This window comes from Lates calcarifer, linkage group LG7_1 (assembly GCF_001640805.2).
Source record: "Lates calcarifer isolate ASB-BC8 linkage group LG7_1, TLL_Latcal_v3, whole genome shotgun sequence".
Taxonomy (NCBI): Eukaryota; Metazoa; Chordata; class Actinopteri; family Centropomidae; genus Lates; species Lates calcarifer.
This window is the reverse complement of record NC_066839.1, coordinates 15,313,116-15,335,151: the sequence shown is the minus strand read 5'-3', so window position 1 is coordinate 15,335,151 and position 22,036 is coordinate 15,313,116. Positions and strand designations below refer to the sequence as shown.

Here is a 22,036-nt window from a genome sequence, read left to right as displayed (position 1 = left end):
TTCTCAGGCAGCATCAAGTTAAATTCTCCCTAAAAACATGAGATGGTGAAAATTAGCCTTAAAAGTCAGCAATGACTCTTCAACTGGTCACATTTGTGAAGTATTAACTTAATTAATGAAGAAGAAGTAATTTATTTCCTGTTAAAGGATTTAAGAGGAAAGAACATGAGTTAATACACGTACCTCTATATTATAAATAATCTGAAACAAGTGTGGATCTTACTGGGTAACAAGTTCTGACTGATCTTGTCAATGGTTGGCTGGTGTGGCAATGGTTGGCTTTACCAGCACAGCAAGGACAATTGATACATTAGCATAATGTACTGCTGAAAATATGTCACCACCAAGGATAAAAGCTAACATCAATTTCATTTTCCTTTTTTTTTTTTTTTTATAAAAGCACCACACTGTCTGAATATATGCAACCACATCTTTCTCACTTTGTGTTTAATGTTGTGAAAAATCAAATCAAGGCTATTGAGAGGTAATTTGCAGAAAATTGGCAGATAAAAATCTCAGACTTACTGCAAGACTTACTGTATACCAACTTTGTTAAGAAATAAAGTCAACCGTGTAGGGTGCAAAAGGTACGTTCTAATTTGAAAATCCACTACTCTCAGCACTCGCACACATATTCAGATTCAGATTCAACAACCACAGATTTAAAGTTTTAGCTAAAGCAGGAGAAAAATGTCTGATTAAATCTTGGTGGTCACTTTTCTGTTCCCTACTTTCTCCTTGTGGTGACTAAGCCTTCCTTCATTTCTGCATAGAGGTGCGGTGCACGTCAAAATACCCACTGCTGCATATGTGCACTCATGCATATTTCAGAACTGGTTCCCCTCCCTGCCTCCTCCACATTCAAACCTCCTTTCCTGCCATTTTATCTGACCATAAATATTGAATATCAAGTAGGCATTCCTGTAAATCGACTACATTTGTGTACAAGAGAGATAAGTGGGCATTACTTCCCCTAGTTGTAGTAAATTTTGCTGGACAGCTGCAGTGACTAAAATGGTGCCTGTTCCTTTATGCATGGGAGAGAATCTAAAACTGGAAGTATTTTAAAAGGGACTGTGGTGAGTGTGTGAGGTGAGAAGTGCAGACTTGGGAGACTTTATCGAGTGTCACTGCGTTGTCACTCCTCCTTCCACATTTCTGATAATCAATTCATGGAAAAAGTCACATGAATCTTTAACACAGGCTCTGCTTGGAGACAGAACTTTCCCATTTGCTCCAGAGGTAAACTCTGTCTCCTACTATTGTCACACAATTTCCTCAACATCATTAATATCTTACCAGAGTATTATTGTGTGTGTGTGTGTGTGTGTGTGTGTGTGTGTGTGGATTTAAGTATGTAAGCACCATATGCTTACTTATATTCACACACAATAGCACACAGTAGTTAGGTAGAGATAGATCAGGAACACAACTCAAGGTCCACTTACTTGCTTTTTTCCAGAGCTTTAAGTAGTGTCACACAGGCTTCATTAGCGGACTGGGCTTGTTCAGTTGTTATGGAGATGGATCTGTTAACATGGCAGCTCAAATCCATTTCCATGACAACTGAGCAGGGATTGTTATCTCTGTCTGTCTCCCTCAGACGGTTTGATACATATGTGGATACAGCCCACAATCCATGAATAGCAAAGTGGGGATGTACCCAAATCAGAATTTTTCATCACATGTCAACTCTCAGGTTTTACCTACAAGAGTCAGGTTTTAATGTGTCTGTCTGTGATGAGAAAAGATCAGATTTCTCATCTTCTGTTTGTTGGTTGGTTGGTTGGTTGGTTTGTTTGTCAGCAGGATTACGCAAGAAGTACTGTACCCATTTGCACCAAACTTGGCAGAGGGATGTGGCATTGGCCAGGGAGGGACCTGTAAATTTTGGTGTGGGTCCTAAAAAATGGCGGATATGACAAATAAATAATTTATGTTGTCAGATTCCTTCTTCCTTTGATTTTTCTCTTCTACAGGATAGACAGACAAATGTAAGATTGTTTGGCCTTGGTAGAGGTATAAACTCTACTGAGTGCCATCCTAGTTAATAATGAAATCCTAGCACTCCAAGTATCTCTCTTGCCTGTCAAGGTAGACATCACACTGGACAGCAATTGAGGAAGTGGAGCTATTTTGTGAATATTTGACTAATCGAATGTTCAGTCGTTCGGTAGGTATTTGGTTTTCAATTTTGGGATTTGAAAAAACTTTTTGACTCTGATAGTCGACAAAAACATGTTGCATCTGCTTTGTTAGATGCCAACTAAAGCACGGTATGATAAGCAAAATTCAAGCACACATCTCAGGCACCACTGAAGGAAATCTAGCGTTATTTTTAAAAGCACTGCCAGTATCACAAGCACTGGGGCACAAAACACAAGTCAACATATGCACAAACAAATTCTGCATGCATTATTGATGAATTTTGGAAGCTGGTTCCCTTTTATCATCATCAGAGTTTCCTGTCATTGAACCTTGAGTGTGGCAACATGCCAAGGAGTAAAACATCCACTATGGGGACACTTGCAGGAGTTACTTTCTTCGTGGTTGTACCAAGAGAAGAAATGGAGGTTCTGTTTGTGCTTACATTTGCATTACATGTTTTCTGTATCCTATTTTGCTTGAGATTGCATTCAATTCCAATGGTAATCCAGTGGATATGCAAGGCATGCTTTTGGATCATTACTGTACATATTGCAGTGTTCTCACATTCCCTTTTTTTAAAACACAAAAACTGAAGTGCTTTTGCCTGCAGCGAGCCTGTATGATTCTCCATAGCTTTAATAGCCTGTGGGAATAATGGGTGGCCTGTACATGAAAAGCGCAGATAATCACACAAAGAGAAAAGCCCTGGTTGAGGCCTTCTTCTACAGAGAGCTCGTGTCACACGGCAGGATTACAATACCACCTCAGGGGAGCTTCTTAGCAGGGCAAAAGTACACACAGCCCTGACATACTGACTATGACATGCACGTATGTACGCACATAATGACAAAGACACAAAGGCATCATTTATTCACACACACACACATGGAGCAACACTGCAAGAAAAAAGATGTTTGAATGTGTTTCTTTCCCCCATCACTCTCTAGTGCATTCTCTCTGCCTTTGTCTGGTAGAGAAGAAAGATGTGTCTCACTCCGCTCTCCCTCTGAATCATTATCCTCCTGTTAACCCATCAGTCCATCTCATTTTTCAGTCAGTCCTGCCTGTCCGTCTCTCAGCAGGCGTCATACTGTGCTCTCCATTCATTCTTGCAGAGAATATCAGCATGTGAAGCCGAACTCATCTCTCAGAGCCAGATGGATGTCTCTCTAACTGCCACTCTCCTCTGCCTCATCTGCTCTGCTCAAGGTTAAACACAAAAAAGGACAACGGACATTAGCATGGTTCAAAACACAAGGCTTTCACAGGCACTCGCATACACACATTCACCATCCAAACACCTCTCATTTTTCTATTATCACTCCATGCATCTTCACATTAGCGCTAACACATTCCCCCATGCATCAGCACCTTTACAATATCATGGCTTCTCACACATGTCCATTCTGTGGTGGGAAAAAAACAGAGTCCTAAATGCTGCTCTCAACCTTCAGGCTGACCTCCGGCTTTAATTTATGCTGAAAAGGATTCACGTGTACGCACAGTCCCTGAATGCACAAACAAAACAGGCACGAGCACATGTACACATAAAAAAATACACTCACACACAGACAGTCCTTAGGGCGGCAGCCCAAGAGACCGGCCGGCCTGTGCCAGTTCTGGCCATCCAGCCATTAAATCTGGCATTCATGAATGGAAATATATTCAGCGTTTGACCAGAATTTATTCCAAAGCAAATTTGATAAGGGTCATTCACATGTTGATTCACATGCTGACAGCCAGGTTTTTACAAGGCACGTCATGATTGTTTTCTCCCCACCCCAACAGTCTAAATATAAACAGCAGGGAGCTCACACTGAAAAAGATTGCATTTTTGCTTGCCTATAAATACCAGCAAGCTTCCAATCAGAGTTACAATCTGTGGATGGTAGCTAGTGTGTTTGACTTTGTATTTATTTTCAAATGTGTATGTGTGTGGAATTAGTTGTGTCTACATTAGCAGGTCGGAATGATGGATGTCTCGATCGTAACAGCCTCATACCTGAATTTGTCAGGAACTCCTGGAGGAATTGTTTAGAAAATTCAATGACAACGCAGCGCCGTTTGATTTTTGTATCTTTGATTGCTACCAGGAATGCTCATTTCTCTACATCACACAGAGGGGAAACACACTGCTTTGCGAAAAGATGGGAAAGGCATGCACAGAGTCAGCTATGTGTGTGTGTGTTTGTGTGTGTGTGCGCAGGAAGACATAAAAACAAAATGCCAGGCCAGCTGCCCATTTTAACAACACCATATACAGACAGCTCTGTCTCAACTTGCCAACTCTCCATTTTAAAGCTGCCTACGCATATTTGATAACCAACAGAAAAAAGGAAGGAACAACCAGCACAGAGTATCTTTGCGTTGTCGTAGCAGATATATCACAAACGGGTGTCTTTGTTGGGGACAGAATGGACTCAAGTGGCTGGGGAAAACAGGGCATTGACCTGCATTTGAAGACGTGTAGTGGACCCTTAATCCATAAAAAGGATCTTGTCAGCAGGGTGATGTGATGCCAGTGGCCTGCTGGGCTGGCTGTAGAGATGGCCAAGCCCTGGAAGGCAGTCTGGCTGGTGGGACAGTATGGCCAGAGAAACCACCATCTGCTGGGGAGAGATGTGTGTTTTCACACACACAGCCCCCTTTGGCAACAGCAGTTTGAGAGGGCTTCTCAAGGACTGGGGAGGAGGGTGAACGAGCTGAGACAGGCAACCATGAGGCCACAGGGTGACCCTGCAAAACACGCAGAATAAACTCAGTGGAGCAGACCCAAATGTTTTGGTATTTCATGTACATGTGCAATAAGTGCACATGAATATAAACAGAAACGCAGACATGAAGAGATTAATGACCAGCATTTCTGCCCAAGTGCTTATAATTGAGAAATTTTCACAACATTTCAGCCTTCATGGCCAGACACACACCTACACATATATTACCAACTGGCACAGCATTTTTGCATTCTTGATTTTGAACTATTAAAGACAGTTTTGTCGTCTACAGTCAAGATATTCAGAAAATTAAATCAATGGGTGCAAAAAAAGAGTATACTGTATGTGAAAATGTATTAGCAAGAGAATGCAAATGCTCACACTAAGACACAGGCGTTCTCTCTTCTATTCTTCTTGCATGTGCGCACATACACACGCACGCACACACATGCACAAACAAACAAAGAGCAACTAAAGGTCTGCCTGTGCTCGAGCCTCGAGCCTGGCTTATCCTCTTTCAGTTTTCCTTTTCTCCTCACTTCAAAGTATCACGTCAGAAAAAAAGTTGCCATTGAAGTGCCTGCACTGAATGTTTTCTCAAACACAATTAAAACAAATACAGAATGTTCACATGTGAATACGCCATTAATTTTCATTTATAATCTAGTCGACTAAAGAAGCAACATGTGAGATCTAGTCACCATGGAACAGCATAATCACTTTAAGTGCCATGATTGTACTGTTTGTGCAGTTGCAGTATTTATTCCAAAGTCTTTAAGTGTTTGTATAACTTCAATAGAATTTGAGTGCGTTCGTGCAAGACTGATTCACATGCTAGGAGAAGGTGGGTAAAGAAAACAACACCGCTACAACACCGCTACATATTTGCTTTTTCTGTACTGTGTTTTTTTGGTGAGCTCACACAAAGTTAATTAAAAATTAATTTAAAAATTAAAAATCAAAGAAAAACATAACTTTGTTTCTAAATCCAAACATCTAACAGTGTCGATGGTGATGGATGTTTCCTGCTAAAGGTGGAAATTTAATGCACATCCATCCCAAACCAACCACCAAGCCCTCCTTAAAATGGAAAGACTCTATGAACTTGTTTTCATGCAGCGTGACACTCCACAACAGGAGGGATCAGCATGATAAAGTGCCACAGACATGCTACAAAAGCATGAGCAAACAATGGAGAAATTATTCTAATAAAGGTGGGCATGGTTTGCTTTTAAAACTGGGTCAGAATAGGCGTCTCAATAGACTATTCATGCTGATATACTGTACAAGCTATTTTTTATCACCTCAAAATGAGGTGAGTGTGGTTGAGAACACTATTGCAATCTAGCACATCCTGCTGATGCTTGCAGTGTGCTTTAAGTGACGACTAGAATCCATTATGTAGTGTAATATACTGTTATTTTATAATAACAGTATAAAAGATGGTTATTGAAATCCATGTCATGAATGTAGACATACTTCCTGTCATTGTACACTTACACAGCCCATATCCCTTCATCCAATGCATGTTGATCCAAAAATTGCATTTGCGTCAGTGACAGCTCATCAGACTCCGGAAAGAGCTTCTGAGATGTGTGATAACAAGCTGAACTCATCTCCTGTCAATTAGCGATGTCTGACAGACCCCTCCCTCTGTCCAACTGAAAGTAGTTTATCAGTCTGTCATATAAATAAAATACAGACTGTAATATGTTTGGCTTTTACAGCTTTTGCAGCATCTATAGTGCTTAGTCCAATTTCACTGACATCAATGATGGCTTGTTGGACTGAGGGGTGCTTCTCATCAAATGCTGACGGCAGTTAAGTTTGTCTTCCTCTCTAATTGGCTTCGCTTTGATAATCAATATGTCTCAATGTCATTTGGGCATGTTGATCCAAAATTTGCAGTTAGTGATGGTTTGTCAGACTCAGGACAGAGTTTTTAGGATGTCATTTAATGCCCTTCACCCTGTTCTTGACTGTCTATAACTACTGATTCAACATCTGCACTGACAGGAAGTCACTGTTCATCAGTCTCATGAAAATGTGCCCAATTTCTATTCTGTTTTTATTGATCCTAAATTTGCTTTGTCACATATTGATTAATTATGTCATTTAAACATCTCCCCATTTCATTTAAGACTGCCTTGATGTCTTTGGTTTGTTTTCACTCCTAATTCACATTAAAATGTGAGGTGACTCATTGACTTGATTTCATATGACACATCAATGAGAACGTGAGATTTACTGCAGCGATTGCCTGCAGTGAGTGTGCTCTGACTTATTTGCTCCCACGGGACACCTGACACCTCCTCTTTGATGTAAGCCTCTCACTTCTTAAGTCCTCAACTATATGGGCACTTTCACAATACAGAGAGGGGGTGTATCTGTCACCGGGGCCATCAGAAATGATTTGTTGACGATTTGATTTTCATCCAAGGGAGTATATGGCTGCTTAAATAAATGCTTCCGAAGAAGCTGAGCACAGAGGCGACCTGATGATGGAGCTGTGGCATAATCTCTGAGATGAAAGGAGAAAACTCAGGGAGAAACTTGCATTTCTGAGTCAATCTGCTAAACTCTGATACAAATGTGTTCCATTTGTCTATGCATGATATTCTTTGGAAAGTAAAATGTAAACAGGTTAAGCTTTTTTGAATTTGGATCATCCTATGTATGCTGTTTTGCTTGCAAAGGCTCCCAGTAATTAATGCATCTTTTTATTCACCTGCAAGAGGCTCCTGCAGTTTCACATTCAGGGCATTGGGATCCTCTGTTATGTCACAGATGAAAGCCTAGTCACACACCACCCTTAATCCTCAAGCTTAGTAATAGCAGTTGATTTAAGGGTATGAAAGTCAATTTTCTCATGCATCATGCAGGTCTTATAACAAAACAGCTTTTCTTTACAGATGGTAAAATTGCCTGTCTTGAGTATTAACCTTCAAACTAGTTTTTGTAGCATTTTACTGTATATACTGTATATACGATGTGTCTGGGTGAAAAGTAAAAGCACCCCCACCTTCTGTGTATCCACTTTGATAGCAAACGATCAATATAACAAGTATGCAAAAAATGGTACTTTGATAACGATTATTTCCGTAACGAACTACAGCAAGATCAGATGTTCCTCTGCCTTCTGTGCCACTTGGAAAAAAACCCATAATAATGGCTTAACAGGCAGCAACCCTGCTGCTCTTTGAATTAAGAGTATTTTTATTAATGGTTTCACACTCTTGTCTCCAGTGCTGCCCTCAACTGGCTTTAAGTAGCCTGAGCAATAATAGTGAGATTTGTTACTTCATAAATGAAGGACATAAAATCAAAATCAAGGAGAGAATCAACAAATGCTAACCACATTTAGCCTGCTGGTACCTGTTAGCTACTGCAAAGACAATGCCAAAGTAATTCTGAGATGAGGTTGTGGCTGTAAATAAAGCAAAGGTTAGTTTCTGGTGTATGTCTACATTAACTAACCTCTACTTTCATTTATCTTAATACAGTAGCACATGCTACCTAACTAGCTAGCTAACTAGTCTGGTTGGCTTGTCTGCTTAAGTGTTAGCAAAAGCTGCTAGGTGCTTAATTCAGAGTTACATCTGCAGCATTTTGATAAGAAATATGCACGACCCAGCAAAATCTTTCTCTTTCGCTTTTGTAGCAAACAGGAGCTAACTTGGTGGCTTGCAGTCGTGTGCTTGCTAAAAGAGGTGAGAGTGTGAGGGGGCAAAGACTGGTGACAACTCCAATGTCATGAAAGTTAACATTACAAAATAAAGTGTCATTAGGAAAAATGCCATTATGAAGTAAAAACACTGGCATACTGAAAAAAAAAATGTTTATACTGAAATAAAAATGAACTCTAAAGCCATTCTAAAAGCCAGCAAGACAAAATAACATTTCATAATAATTGAGTTTTGATTATTGATTTGATATTGATTACATTATTAAGTATATATTTGTTCTTGTATATATTTCACTCTTATCTATTCAGATGATTATCTTTTTTCTTTAATCTTGAGACTTTAAGGCTCCAGATATCTGGTCATGCAGTTATGCCTTCTCACCTCGCACCACAATGGTTGTGGACTTCTTGGCCGGGTTTCCCACATTGTTGCTGGCCACGCAGCTGTAGATCCCTGCCTCATCTGAGGTGATGGCTGGCAGTGTGAGCGTGCCCCCCTTCACCACGCTCCTCTGTGGCAGGCTGTCATTACTGCTGACCCAGGTGAGTGTGGGGGGAGGCTCCCCACCTGTGGTGATGCACACCAACGATACCGTCTGGCCAGGATTCACCACGATTGGATCCTCCACCAGCAGTTTGATGGATGGAGATGCTGTGGAGGAAGCAGTGTAAGAAAGACTGGCAGAAGATGGACAGCTTCAGCAGTTACAACAATTACAACTCTGCTGAGAAGGTGCACATCACTTAATCTGTCTGTTTTCATGTCTGTTCTTCATCTATTAAGACACCTTTGTAGATTTTTATATTGCAAAATAGTAATAAAATTATCAAAGGCAGCAATTTTAGATATACTGTACCTTTGCAGAAAGGTAAAAGTCTTAGAGCCTGTCTTACCTGTCTTATTGGTGAGTCTGAAGATGACACTGCGGTCAGGGATCCCACACACATTTCTGACAGAGGCAATGCAGCTGTAGTTGGCATAGTCCTGAGGACGTAGGTTCTTCAGCTTCAGAATCTTTGTTTCCCCCTGCAGCTCAGACCAAACCAACACTGGTATGCAAATGTGTGCAAAAATAACAACATAATCAAGTAAAAGAAATGCAGAAAACTAGGTACTGGGGAAGAGATGACAAAGGCCAAACCGCTCCAAAGAAAGGTCAAAGAGATGAATATGTATACGGAGTTAATGAAGCCAGAAGTGAAAAGAAAAGGCAGCAGAGTTCAAGAATATTACTGTAAAATCACTATAAAATATGATTCTGGTATTTTTCAGGAAAGTTAATGTGTCAACTTGCTCAATACATACGTGCGGATTACCCCCCAGTTAATGGCCCTGCAGTATTTTTACCATTCAGCTATACAACTATGAATGGGCTCAGTAGGGGACCCCTCTACCGAAATGGGATTTCAGTGAGAGAGTGTGTTTGATTCCAGCCAGGCCTGTCACACATGAGCCCCGCCCTGAAGGCTATGACGAGAATCTGAACCTCTGATCTAGTGGACGGCAGAGCGTGGGTGTCGGGGTGGGAGGGGGCACGGCAGATTAAAACATGACAGTCCAGCAACATGGCAATCACTCACGTCTTTCAAAACCTTTCATATCCAATGAGGCTCATGGTTAACTTAATTATATTAGATTAGCCATGCAGCCTACACTCCACTTCCTTTCTTTATTCTGTCACCTCCTCTGCTTCGGAGCAGATATCAGGAGATGAGGTCTGTAGTAGTCAGTGTGCAAGCTTTATTCACAGCAGGGAAAGGTGGGGGGCGCTGGGTGGGGGCAAATTGGAAGGAAAATCTATTTGGAAAATGCAAGGGGCAGAGAAAGGAATGGAAAGGACAAACACATTAAACCGAATTGGAAAGGGAGGATTGATGGTCATATTGATGGAAAGATTGAATGCTAAAGTACACGAGCTTCAGGAACAGGACGTATGGCTGTTGGTAAAGGGCAAAGAAATGATAAAGGAGTGTATTGTCACTGTCGGGAGAGAATATTTTATCTCCAGCTTCTTTTTCATATTTTAACTTTATTTTTAGGGATTAAATGCTCATCTTTGGGAAAATAGATGAAGAATAGAATCAAAACCAGCTCGACAAACTTAATACATGGTATTAAAGATGGAATTGAGGGCATTTTTCATAATAGCAGCAGAACCAGTTGTAGGGTACTTAGGGGCCAAGAAAATGAGAGAGGAAGCTGAACCAAAGAGCTGCAGAAAAATATCATAATTAACACAAATGTAATGTGGCCTCAGCTGGGTGATGAGGGTTATGTTGCTAACCAGGCTTTAAATGGTTACCTCCTCAAGATCAAGACAACATGCTAAAATAGAACATCACACCAAAAGAAAACATCAGGTCTCATTACAAACATCAAAACATCATCGACTACTGTAAAGAGGTGAGAATATGACAAGAGATGAGAAATGGCTCCATTATACCTTTGATAATTGTGCTATTCTGAGGCACTTTGTGGGGGAAATTGTGGTGCCAGAGGTGGAGGGGAAAGTAACAGACAGCAGAAAGGACAGGGTTTCTACAATAAAAGCACAGCTCTGGGCCTCACTCAATTATGAACCGGTTCTACGTACAGCGCTTGAAATGCCACCTTTGCATTTCTATAGTAACAGTGGGAATATAAAAATCGTTTGTCAGGCTGAAAAGGTGGTGGAGTGAAGCTGGAATGAAGAATAATGGAGGGAGAACAGTAATAAAGACGAATTTAACACACAAATCCTGGACTGACTGGACTCAAATGGACTCAAATGGACTCTACATGACCCTGTAGACTTGATATGGGTCAGTTATGAATTTGCTAATTGTCTGTAGATATTTCAGGCCAGTTCAAGTATATTGTTGAAAAATAATGTTATTAGCCATTTGTAATAGCAAATTACTAGGAGTTTAGTCTGGATTTATTTAGGGTTGGACTCACACAAAGCTAATCTCTAGGTTTGGGATACTCTCAAATTTTCAGACCCAATTAAAGCATTAATAGAGGGCAGGATGAAGGAGCGAGGGAAAGAGCAAAGAGGTACGAAGAGCAGGATGGAGACAGGAGGAGTGTCTGATGAGGCCCAGTTGTGCAGCTTTTTCAGTCCCCTTCACCCACTCCATTAGTTCCCAGCCATCTTTCTCCATTTGGCCAAACATCAATTTCACTTCCTTTTTCCTCTCCCTCTCTCTCTGTTTCTTAAGCCTCTTTTCCCCTCTCGTATGTCTTTTCTCTGTCTCGTAGATTTCCATTCTCCCTGACGCCCAATTCCACATACAAATCACATTTAACTCAATCAATTGAAAAACTACAATTCCCTTACTAGTGACAGAACAATCTCAGTTAGTTTCTTTGTTGACTGTGCAAGGTCCTTCTTAGAACCAACCCTCTCAATTTTCACATTGCAAAGAAAATCCACTTGCTCATTTGAAGGAACTGATTGTGAAGAGAACCCAATCTTCCAGTGTCTGCAAGTCGCTGAAACTAGTCTAGTGAAAGTGATGTTGCTATTCATAGGGGTTAATGAGTACAACCTTGTACTGTCCCATAGTATCACAAGGGGGTAGTGTTAGGGATTGAGATACAAAAAAGCCCCCCCCCCCGCCCATGCTACAAACACATAAGATAATGGGAAATGAAAGTACCTTTAATTCTGTATTTCACATTGCAACATGTCACCTTTGTAACAAGACGTGTTGATTCATTAACTAGCTACTGTGACTGACTCACCACTGCTGTGAAATGCAGGAAGTGTGTGAGAGTATCGTGACAACATGTTATTGCACTTCTTACTCATTGTCAAAAGAGGCTGATAAAGGTCATCATTTACATATTTGTAGTGTCTGTTTAAAGCCCAACAGTATGTCGAGCACGATCTCCAACATACTGTATTACAATGCATCAGAATTTCGATTACTAGTAATAACAGTAAGACTATCACCATGAAAACTGGTTTATTTTATGTGCATTTTTGATTTTTGAAATGGTTTTGACACAGTTCCCATTGTGCAGTAAACACAATCTGTTCTTGCAAAAAAAAAAGTTTGCTAGAATTTTTCTCCCCCCTTCTGGTACCACCAATAGCAACTTAATGCTGGTCATGAGAGCAGCTCATATGATATGAGAGAGCAGTGTCTGAAAGAGCTTTGGCAAATTTAGCCCCTGATGAGCTCATTTTGTGCTATGACAGCAAAAGGTTATTAGGAAGGGCAAAAGACGTATGTCTTCAGAGCATCTGATGTGAAACACCATCATTTTCATCCATGTTGCCTCTGTCTTACCTGTGTGAAAAACGGCTCGTAGATCTCCACGCCCTTGTCTGAGCCCTGTGTCAGGACCTCTCTCCCGCGGTGCCAGCTATAGCGGACTGGCGGGTTTGAATTGGCCACGCAGCGCAGGAACACGGTCCTCTCATAGTAGAACTGTTCCTTAGCCTCTCCTATACTCTGGTGCACCGTCACCACCGGGTCGTCAAGGTCTGTGAGAGGAGCACACATAGACAGGAGGAAATGGTCAATGTATACTTTTCCATGAGTTGTTCAAGTGGTGAAAGACTCCATAATTTCTTGTTGATCAATCAACCTTGCTGGCCACATTTCAGGCATAAATATATATTTACTCAGCTGTTGCAGTGATGGTAAACAAATCAGTTGTGATATCTTCATATTATCAGTAAACACAAATACAGTCTCCGTGCCTCTTGATTGTGGTGAAAGGTCTAACTGAAGGGGTCAGAATTCTCATTGCATTAGAAGAGCCAGTTATTGGCATTCACGCAGAGGTCGATGCATGAACGGAGGTGAGAGGCCCGCTACTTGAACTACTCAAGTCAATAGCATACAACCCAAGGGCACATTGACTTCCCAGTCAATGAGCGAGCTGCTGTGTGCTCCAAGTCGCACTCCATTGTGAGCTTCAAACACGAGTGAGGATGACAAATACTGTGCACAAAATGATGTTTGATGTCTATCACTTCAAAGAATAATGTTTGGCTGGCCCTGTGCTCTGATTTCGGCACTCTGTGATTTGACACATCTGCTGCTCTGCCCATTTCCCAACAGATCTGAGGGAAGTTTTACCCCAACACTAGACAGTTGGTTATTTGAGAAAGCGCTTGTGGTTGATTAAATGGATTCAAAGTTAATCATCTTAGCCGGCTATCACATTAAGCCTTGGCAAATGGTGTTCATCATAGCTGTGGTGTCTTTTAGCATGCTAATACTCGCCTTTTAGATTATGTCCATTTGCACGCTCAAAGAACGTGGGGAGCTAGCTGTTTCCCTTTCATCTCCCTCCGAGATGCAATCAGTTTTTAACACGAGCAAAAAGGCAATTTAAGGGAGACGATGAGAGAAGTCAATGCAAGTTATCCCTCATGCAAAAATTCTGATTGATAAAGGCTGACCTTTTGCATATGAAGGGGAAAGTGACTGTGTATATTAATGAGTGAGTTAGTGTATCAGTGAGTGAGCAACAAGGTGTATGATTGACTGAATGAGAGAACTGGTGTGTGAGTAAGAGAGTGAGTGAGAGAGTGCAAACAGCTTACAGTAAATGAATATCCAAATCTATAATGATTATAAGCCTCCAGAGAAAAACTACACATGCCCGAGGTAATATTAATGGATGAATTCATCACTTTTAATTCAGTGGCTGCCCCCACCCCTGGATTTGCTGAGGATCAGGTCCCTAATCAAGGTGCCTGTGGGCCACAGTGCACAGCATCCAGCCTCGACGCACCAGCCAGAGAATGCTGATTCCTCAGTTTCATTAAAGACATGGTCTGCCCTACAGCCTCTTAATCAAAATCTAGCAGCGGTCAATACTTCATCCAGGATCCATTACAGTGTCTCAGGTAAGAGCAATTACCTTTTGGGAGGGGGGTGGGGTGGGAAAAACAGGGGAGGGGGTGACATCGCTTCCAGAGAAGACGGAGCGATTGCAGGGCCATTTTAGAGGAGCAGATTGCTCTAAGTAAATACACTGATTCATTATAGAGAGGAGGAGGAGAGTATGAATCCTACATCTTATCTCTGACTCTTCCCAGCTCCTCTCTCATCTGTTTCCTGCTTCAAACAGTCAATTTACCAAGTGTGGCAGAAATGGTGTGATTCATTGACACCCCTATCTACCCTGGGATACACGTGTCTTTGAGAGCTGGACCTGATAGGAGGTTGTCTTTTTTGTTGTTTTTTTTTCCTGTGGTGACAAGAGTGTGAGCGTGTGTTTCTGTATGTTTGTATATTAGGTAAGGAGGGGTTTGAGCTATTAATAGGGCCAAAATGATATGCAGAGAGAAAGTGGATGCTAGGAGCGCAAAGAGATAAATATGGAAATATGGAAATGTACGCACTGGATTAAATTTTGATGAATTTCAAACAAAATTCCACCTCCACCATCAGTCTTTTCTCCCGTAAGGACGTTGTGTGTGTATATGTGTGTGTGTGTGTGTGTGTGTGTGTGTGTGTGCCACTCTTGTGCAATTAGCTTCTGAAGTCACGCTTGACTGATTGTTAAGCTTAAATCCCCGAGCCCAGAGGAAAACTGCGGTGTACAGGCCGCCTGTACCAGAGTTGTTAGGGTTTGTAATTGCAGGTTTATGGGTTCACAGGCCTGTAAATCTGCCCATGTACAGCTAAACGCTCCAGCGAGCTAACCTTAGCGTCACTCCTGCTCACTCTCACCATCCATGACAAGTCTCAAAGCCCTGGGTTTCTCTGATATTAAGACACGGGGGGGGCGGGCAGCATGACACACTGATGTGGAAATGCTAGATGCATCGCGTGTGTGAGTTAGAGGTCTCAAAAGACAAGCCAGAGAAAAAGGTATAACATTCAAATTATCAACAGTCGTTTTTTTAAAAAATTCTCTCAAGTGAGGAAAAACTCGAACAAAAACTGAAGCTCTTGATATTCCCGTTTGAATAGCAGAAGACAGATTTATGCTTTATAGGCCTACCAAAACATTTGTTGGACAAATAGGCACAAGTAAGTGGTTTGGATAAAAGAGAAGATGAAGACTAAAGAAGGTGCTTCATTATCACATCAAACCTTAGCTCCTTCCTTTCATGTCCCTCAACCCTCCTCCAAAAAAAGCAGACACCTGCATGAAAACTCACACACATTACCTTACTCCACCTACCCACACCCAGCCACCCACACATCCACACATATATACAGACACCAGCATCCTTGCACAGAAATCCCCCCCCGCCCCACACACACACACACACACCTGTCTCTCTGGAGTTAATCTAAAGTGGGTTTTTCTATTTTTTCTTGGCTTTGATGTCTTTCACTCTCTGCCGCCTGATCCGCCGAAGTCACCTGGGAAGAGAACACCTATCAGGCTCCCAGACTGTCAGCCATGAGCAACAGAGACCTGCGATTAATTTCACCTAATCACTGTCCCAGCTTGATCACCAGCGGGAGCCGCTGATCTGAATGACATTTGCGCGACATCTTTCAAGAGCAAACATCCCTGTGATGTCAAAGATATGCTATTTTGCTTTTATTTGGCACCAAGAGATGTCGAAAGAGGGAAAGATGAGGTCATGGTCAGAGAGAAAAGGAGGAAAAAGAGGCTCGAGAACATGTAATAACTTCTAAATTGCTGCCATCCAGATGCAGAGTTAATGAGGTGATGATACTGTATAGCAGCTGTCTTCTGCACATTCCAAGTAAGGGGAACTTGCTCTCTTTGTAGGGCTTTTTTTTTGTAGAAATATGGGCATGAGGCATAAGCGATTAAAGAAGTTATTACCTGGCAGCCTGCCCTGTGCAGGACCTCACCTTCAAGCCTCTTTTTTAGAAGCTGGAGTCTGAAAGCAAATCCTAAAAAAAGCAGAGTCACCTCTACATAAATAAGAAGCAATAAGAGGTGATTCTGTTTCTTTTAGATATTAAGACTGGCTGCTGAAAATGTGTCTTCGACCAGATTAAATGCCCATCGAAGGTGTCTGGCTCTGCTAATGGTGGAGTCTGAGTGATTTTTTTAAAATACCACCAGTACCATCAGATAAATAGAAAGATTGAGATAATGTGTAGAATATGAGATTCAGAGTCTGAGATATTTCCATGCTAATGCATGAAGCGTGGGATTAATGTACTGTAAGAAGACCTAAAATTGCAAACAATATGCAACATCAGTACACTGTGCATAAACATACTGCATCAAATAAGACAGCAAAAATAAAACAAGTTAGAGATGGTGTGTAATTTCAGTTTGCTGAATGGTACGTGTTCATTTCATTTATGTGGGTCAAAAGGTTTATAAGCCATACTAGTGATATATGACATCCATCTGATGCGGAGGAATATGTGAATGCACCATGTAATTTACTGTCAGAACATTTCCCTTCACTCCATCTCTCAGCCCCTTGGCAACAGTGACCTCTATCTCATGGCTACACTCCACAATAACTAGCTCCTGCTAGCTGTATCTATACGGTGTCAGCTGTTGCTTCATCTCTAAGTGTGATTGTGGTGTCGGACGCATGTATTTGGAGGGTGGGCGAGGGCATGATGCATCTATTTCTGCAACAAGTCCACTCTGACGATGGCGCCTGTGTAACAGAGATATCTCAGTAAACTGAATATCATTCTCTGAGAAATGAGATATGAGTGCGAGCAGCTTCATGTGCTGCACTGCTCTCAGTGCTGTTGTGGGGATAAAAGGATGGAGAGGAGAGAATCCAGGGAGGAGCACATTCCGCTGGTGTGTTATATCTGACTGTGACAGTGTAGCACACATTTCTAGGTTGAAAAAACACAAACGGTGACTGGATGCATCATACAACAAAGCAGCTGAGTGCATCTCACCACATAATTAAAATGGTAACGCACACATGGCTGGTGATCCAGCACTGATGGAGATCTTATGGCTCTTATGATATTTTATGGCAGATCATCAAAGTAACAGCCCTCACCTCATGTACATGTATGTAGTATGTCTACATGCACACTCTAACCAGATTACTGTGGTATTAAAATGAAACATTTAAAATATCATATGTTTACTACTACTACCCACTGCTTGTTTAGAGGAATGTTAGGGCTGTCCCTCTTATACAATTAGCTGTCTAAACAGTTGTAAGGGTCTTGTTAACTAGGGGGCTTTCATAAATTATTTGTTCCACCTTGCAGGAAAAATTCCACATTTTTGGAAATGTGATTATTTGCTGAGAAATAGATGAGAATATTCCTGCCACTGTGGGAATGTTTCTTGTCATTTTTCTGCATGAGATAAAGTATGTTAATAAGTGAGCTTTAAAGTGCTTGTAGTTGGAGGCCAGACTAACCATTTTCCCCTGTTTCCAGTCTTTATGCTATGCTAAGATGACTAGCTGCTTCATATTTACAGTACAGACAGATAGGTGTTGATCTTCTCATCTAACTCTCAGCAATAAAGTGAATAAGTCTATTTCCCAAAGTGTAAAACTATTCTTTTGATTTGAGGGAGACAGTTAACATAAGAAGTGATGTTTGAAGAAAAAGAAAGAAAAAAGTTTACAGTATCTAACACTGCTATGGGAATCTAATATGCATATGATGTGTATCTAATAATGAAAGCAATTCCATCGAGATGAAGAGTTGTCTGTGGAAATTTCACAAAATGAATGCACTTCTTGTTATTTTTCAAATGGATTGGCAAATTATACATGTTTTTGGTATTTAAACAGAGGTTATGCACTTCTGGTGATTGCTAATGTGACATGCACTTAATGCACTCACTCCATTTTTCACGTCTTAAAATAAAAATGCAGCAGTCAATGTGAAAGCAATGAAAGGTCAATAACAATGTGCAAACATTATTTACATGCTTTTGAAAATACATCTAATTAGATTGCATCTGTGATGAACTAAATGTTATTCACATTAACTATTTCTATATTGGAGAAAAGCAACCACTTCAAATCAGTGTTTTCATTCTGGTTATGTCAGTAAAACAATATTAAATATACAAATCCTTCTAGCACAAGCCCTAATAAAATATTGCAGATATATTAAGTTAGGTGATTTCATGTATGTGTGTGCATGTGTGTGTGAGAGTGTGTCTTGGGTCTAATTAATTACACAACCCCCTGTCCAGGCTTTAATATTTGAAGTATAGAACTGAAATTTAATCAGTGGGTCAGTTGCCAAGGGTCAAAACAACTGTTTTAATACACTGTAAAGGGGCAGGCCTTTGAGATCGGGGGTTTATAAAGGCTACTCCTCTGTCTCTGCCAGGAACACAGTGAGGGGGTGGCGGCGAGGGGATGTGGACAAGTTGCGTTAAGGTTTGTAAAGGGCAACACACCACCCCTGCTATAGCTGCAGCTTGGCATGCCTCTGTGGTACAAATACTGAATTATTCATTAGGTGTTTCCACATTTCTGTGTTAACTTGAATTTAAATTTCTACTGGGTGGGAGGGGAGAGAAAGCTGCTTTCCTCCCTCTTTCTCCATATAATCTCCTTTAGTTGACTTCCCCAGCCCCTTACACACAATTTTTCCCTTTCTCTCTCTCCAGCCATCACAGGATATGCATTAAGGTAACTGACTCCCTCTCTGAGGCCACAGTCATCAGGCCTGGTTAAGTGTAATTACTGCCAATTAAAGTAGCAAAGCAGAATGGTGTCAATGGAGCGATAGTGAACAATACAGCAGGCTACATTGTTGGTAGGAGAGTAGCTTAAATGGATATAGAGGACAACGGTCTTGTTAGTGTTGCATGAAGATACTTGTCCCCTTAAGCTACTGGCTGCTAATGTGTAAAAAAAACGATTTAGATAATATGAAGTATGAATCTAGAAAAGCATTTTATTTGTGCTATAAATACACGTCCAGAGCTAAACTATGGACTTTTGATTGCACCTATGCAAATACATAATGTTTAAGCTCATAGAGTGGATGATGTTTCCCTCCAGCCAGATGAAGTCATCCTGCGCTTTAACTATGCTGTTCAAAACTGTTGCTTTAAGAGTTGGAGCTGTGTTCAGGAAGCTGCAGTCGGCCTAGGCCTGCTGCACCTCCATCTTCCTCAATGACAGTGCTTTTCCAATTATGCTGTCTTTGGAGGAACGCTGCATGTCTGTAGGTGTGTGCAGAGGACTGATGTGTGTATGTGCGTGTACATGTGGACAATGTGTGTGATAAATGGAGGGGCAGACGTCAGCAGCCTCGCAGAAGAGCCTGTAACCCCTCACTTCCTCCCAGTGATGGAGATGAGTAAATAATGAGGCCCAGTTCTGCTGCGTGTGCGTGTGTGTGTTTGTTTTTGTGTGTGAGTATGTGTTAGGGGATGAGTAGTAATGAATCTCCTCTTCATCCTCTCCCTCAGACAGTGGCGTCTGCCTCAGCCCATCTCCTCTCTAATTCATCTCCCTAGAAAACAAGCAGGCCACAGACCACTGATCTAAACAACAACAACATCCAGAAACCAACCATTAGAGTTGGAGGCAAAGCACCAGTGACATGATGGAGTTCTTTTCTGGTTCCAGCCTAATGACCTTCTCCTTTGTTTGGTCTGGACAAAGAGCAACCAAGGATGGGAGATCTTTCCTGAATGATGATTTCAAGGCATTCTCTTCAAATGAAAAGGTCACCATATCTATTTCTGCTCATGCCACATTGGCTATTTTTCACATTTTATACCAATGATAACAGCATTAACAGTATACTCATGTTAAAGTAATGAAGTGTATCCTAGAGGCTAGAGAAGAGTTTTTTTGATAGGTGGTGTGTGTGTGTGTGTGTGTGTGTGTGTGTGTGTGTGTGTGTGCGTGTTGGGCATAATATAGTACATGACTGCCAGGATTATAAAAAATTCCATCCTCTCTGTTGTTGTCTCGACAGCAGGCCGGCCTCCAGTTGGCTAACGCTCGTTTGACCGTTGACGTAATGTCTGATTTCGAAGCTTACGCTGTATTTCTTTAAAGACACCACAAAAACTGGAATTTAAACATCCTGCCAAATGGTGAATCACCAGTAGCGACCTCACACTGTACCAGTGATATCACATATTTATAAATACTCTGGCCACTAAATCAAATTAAATAGTTCCTTTCTTTAATAGATAAGTCGCTGGTTTACACTTCAGAATGATCTCTCACCACATTAGTTCCTGTGGTAACATCCTATTTCAACGGCAATTTTATCAGTTTATGAAGTAATGAGGACATTTTAAAATGACTTCAATGCATACCTCTAGACATGACATTTCAAACAATCATTACTGAGTCTCTTTCTCTTTTCCATTGTCTCATTACCACCCTCCATAAATACATAAATAAATAAGTAAATTTAAAAAATAATCTGTAAACAACTATTTCATTTATTGTCTCCTTAGTCCTCTTTGGTAATACCATGTACAAACCAGAGCTCTGCATATTTGTTGAAAAAATATTCTTCCACTGATTTTTGCCTGAGAACGTTTCAAGATATCTATCCTTATGAGACTTCTACAAGCAACATCTTATCATTCATTAAATGCTGTTTTTTGCTTAAGAATTCATAGTTTTATGAAGGAGCAGAATTCAAGATCAATATTGTCATTATCCGTCATGAATTCTACAGTTTATTCACATCTTTTAATTGGAATATTGTTGCCCATATCCAAAATACTGGCTAAAAGATAAATAATAACTAGCTGTCAGTGCATCATTCGTGGCCTTTCCTCACCCAGAAAGAAAATGTTGAAAAACAAAAAGGAGATAAGAATGAAGCTCTACCAGAGATAATCACATTAGCATACACAACACAAACACATTGTAGTATGTTTTAAGCTCCTGATGGAGAGAAAAACAGAGGCAAGAGATGAGGATGACTCCACTACTCTGATTAAGGGGCCCCTCCCCAGAGCAAGTCCTTGAAAGAGTAATGGGCAGTCGTGAACTGGCTTTACCTCCATTAACCACACCAGCAAACATTTACATAATGTACACATAATGTGCTGATTCATTCTGTCCTGATTCAAACAAGGTTCAGATAACTCACCGTGGCTGTATCACACCATTCATCACACCAGGTCATTTACATCTAAAAGCACTTAAGAGCCGCTGCACATATATCTTTGTCTACATATATTATGGGATCTTTTCGGAAGATTGTATAATACATCACCTTGTATCATAGGATCACATCATACTGAGATACTAAGATGGCGTTTCTGAGCCATTTCTGGCACATAACTGTTTTCAGTCTGAAAATTGATGATGGAGATGGCATGTGAGGTTTTGTGTGAATTCAATTTTAAAGAGCATGAAATGTACTTGGAATGGATGGAATAAGAAATGGGATATATTTTACACCCATTCAGTATATGTCTCACAGTCTAAAACCATGCAGGTTAGGTGAGTTGACTGTTCACTAAAACCCTCCCCTGAAAAGCATAATGTCCAATCATAGCCTAACAGCCCTAACTAGGCACAGCAGCTCTGTCAAACTCTGTCAAATTTCTCCAGTTGTTGAAGCAGTGTGCATGAGGCTGTAGTAAGAGTGATACACAGCA

At 41.0% G+C, this 22,036-nt stretch overlaps 1 protein-coding gene across 1 annotated transcript in view; it reads right to left on the bottom strand.

Moving 5' to 3' along the window:
• The window catches only part of LOC108896858 (MAM domain-containing glycosylphosphatidylinositol anchor protein 2), a 161,899-nt gene that overhangs the window by 69,903 nt on the left and 69,960 nt on the right, over positions 1 to 22,036 (bottom strand). The window contains 3 exon segments of the mRNA XM_051071963.1: positions 8,930 to 9,199; positions 9,442 to 9,574; positions 12,826 to 13,022. Coding sequence (XP_050927920.1) covers positions 8,930 to 9,199; positions 9,442 to 9,574; positions 12,826 to 13,022 — 600 coding nt within the window.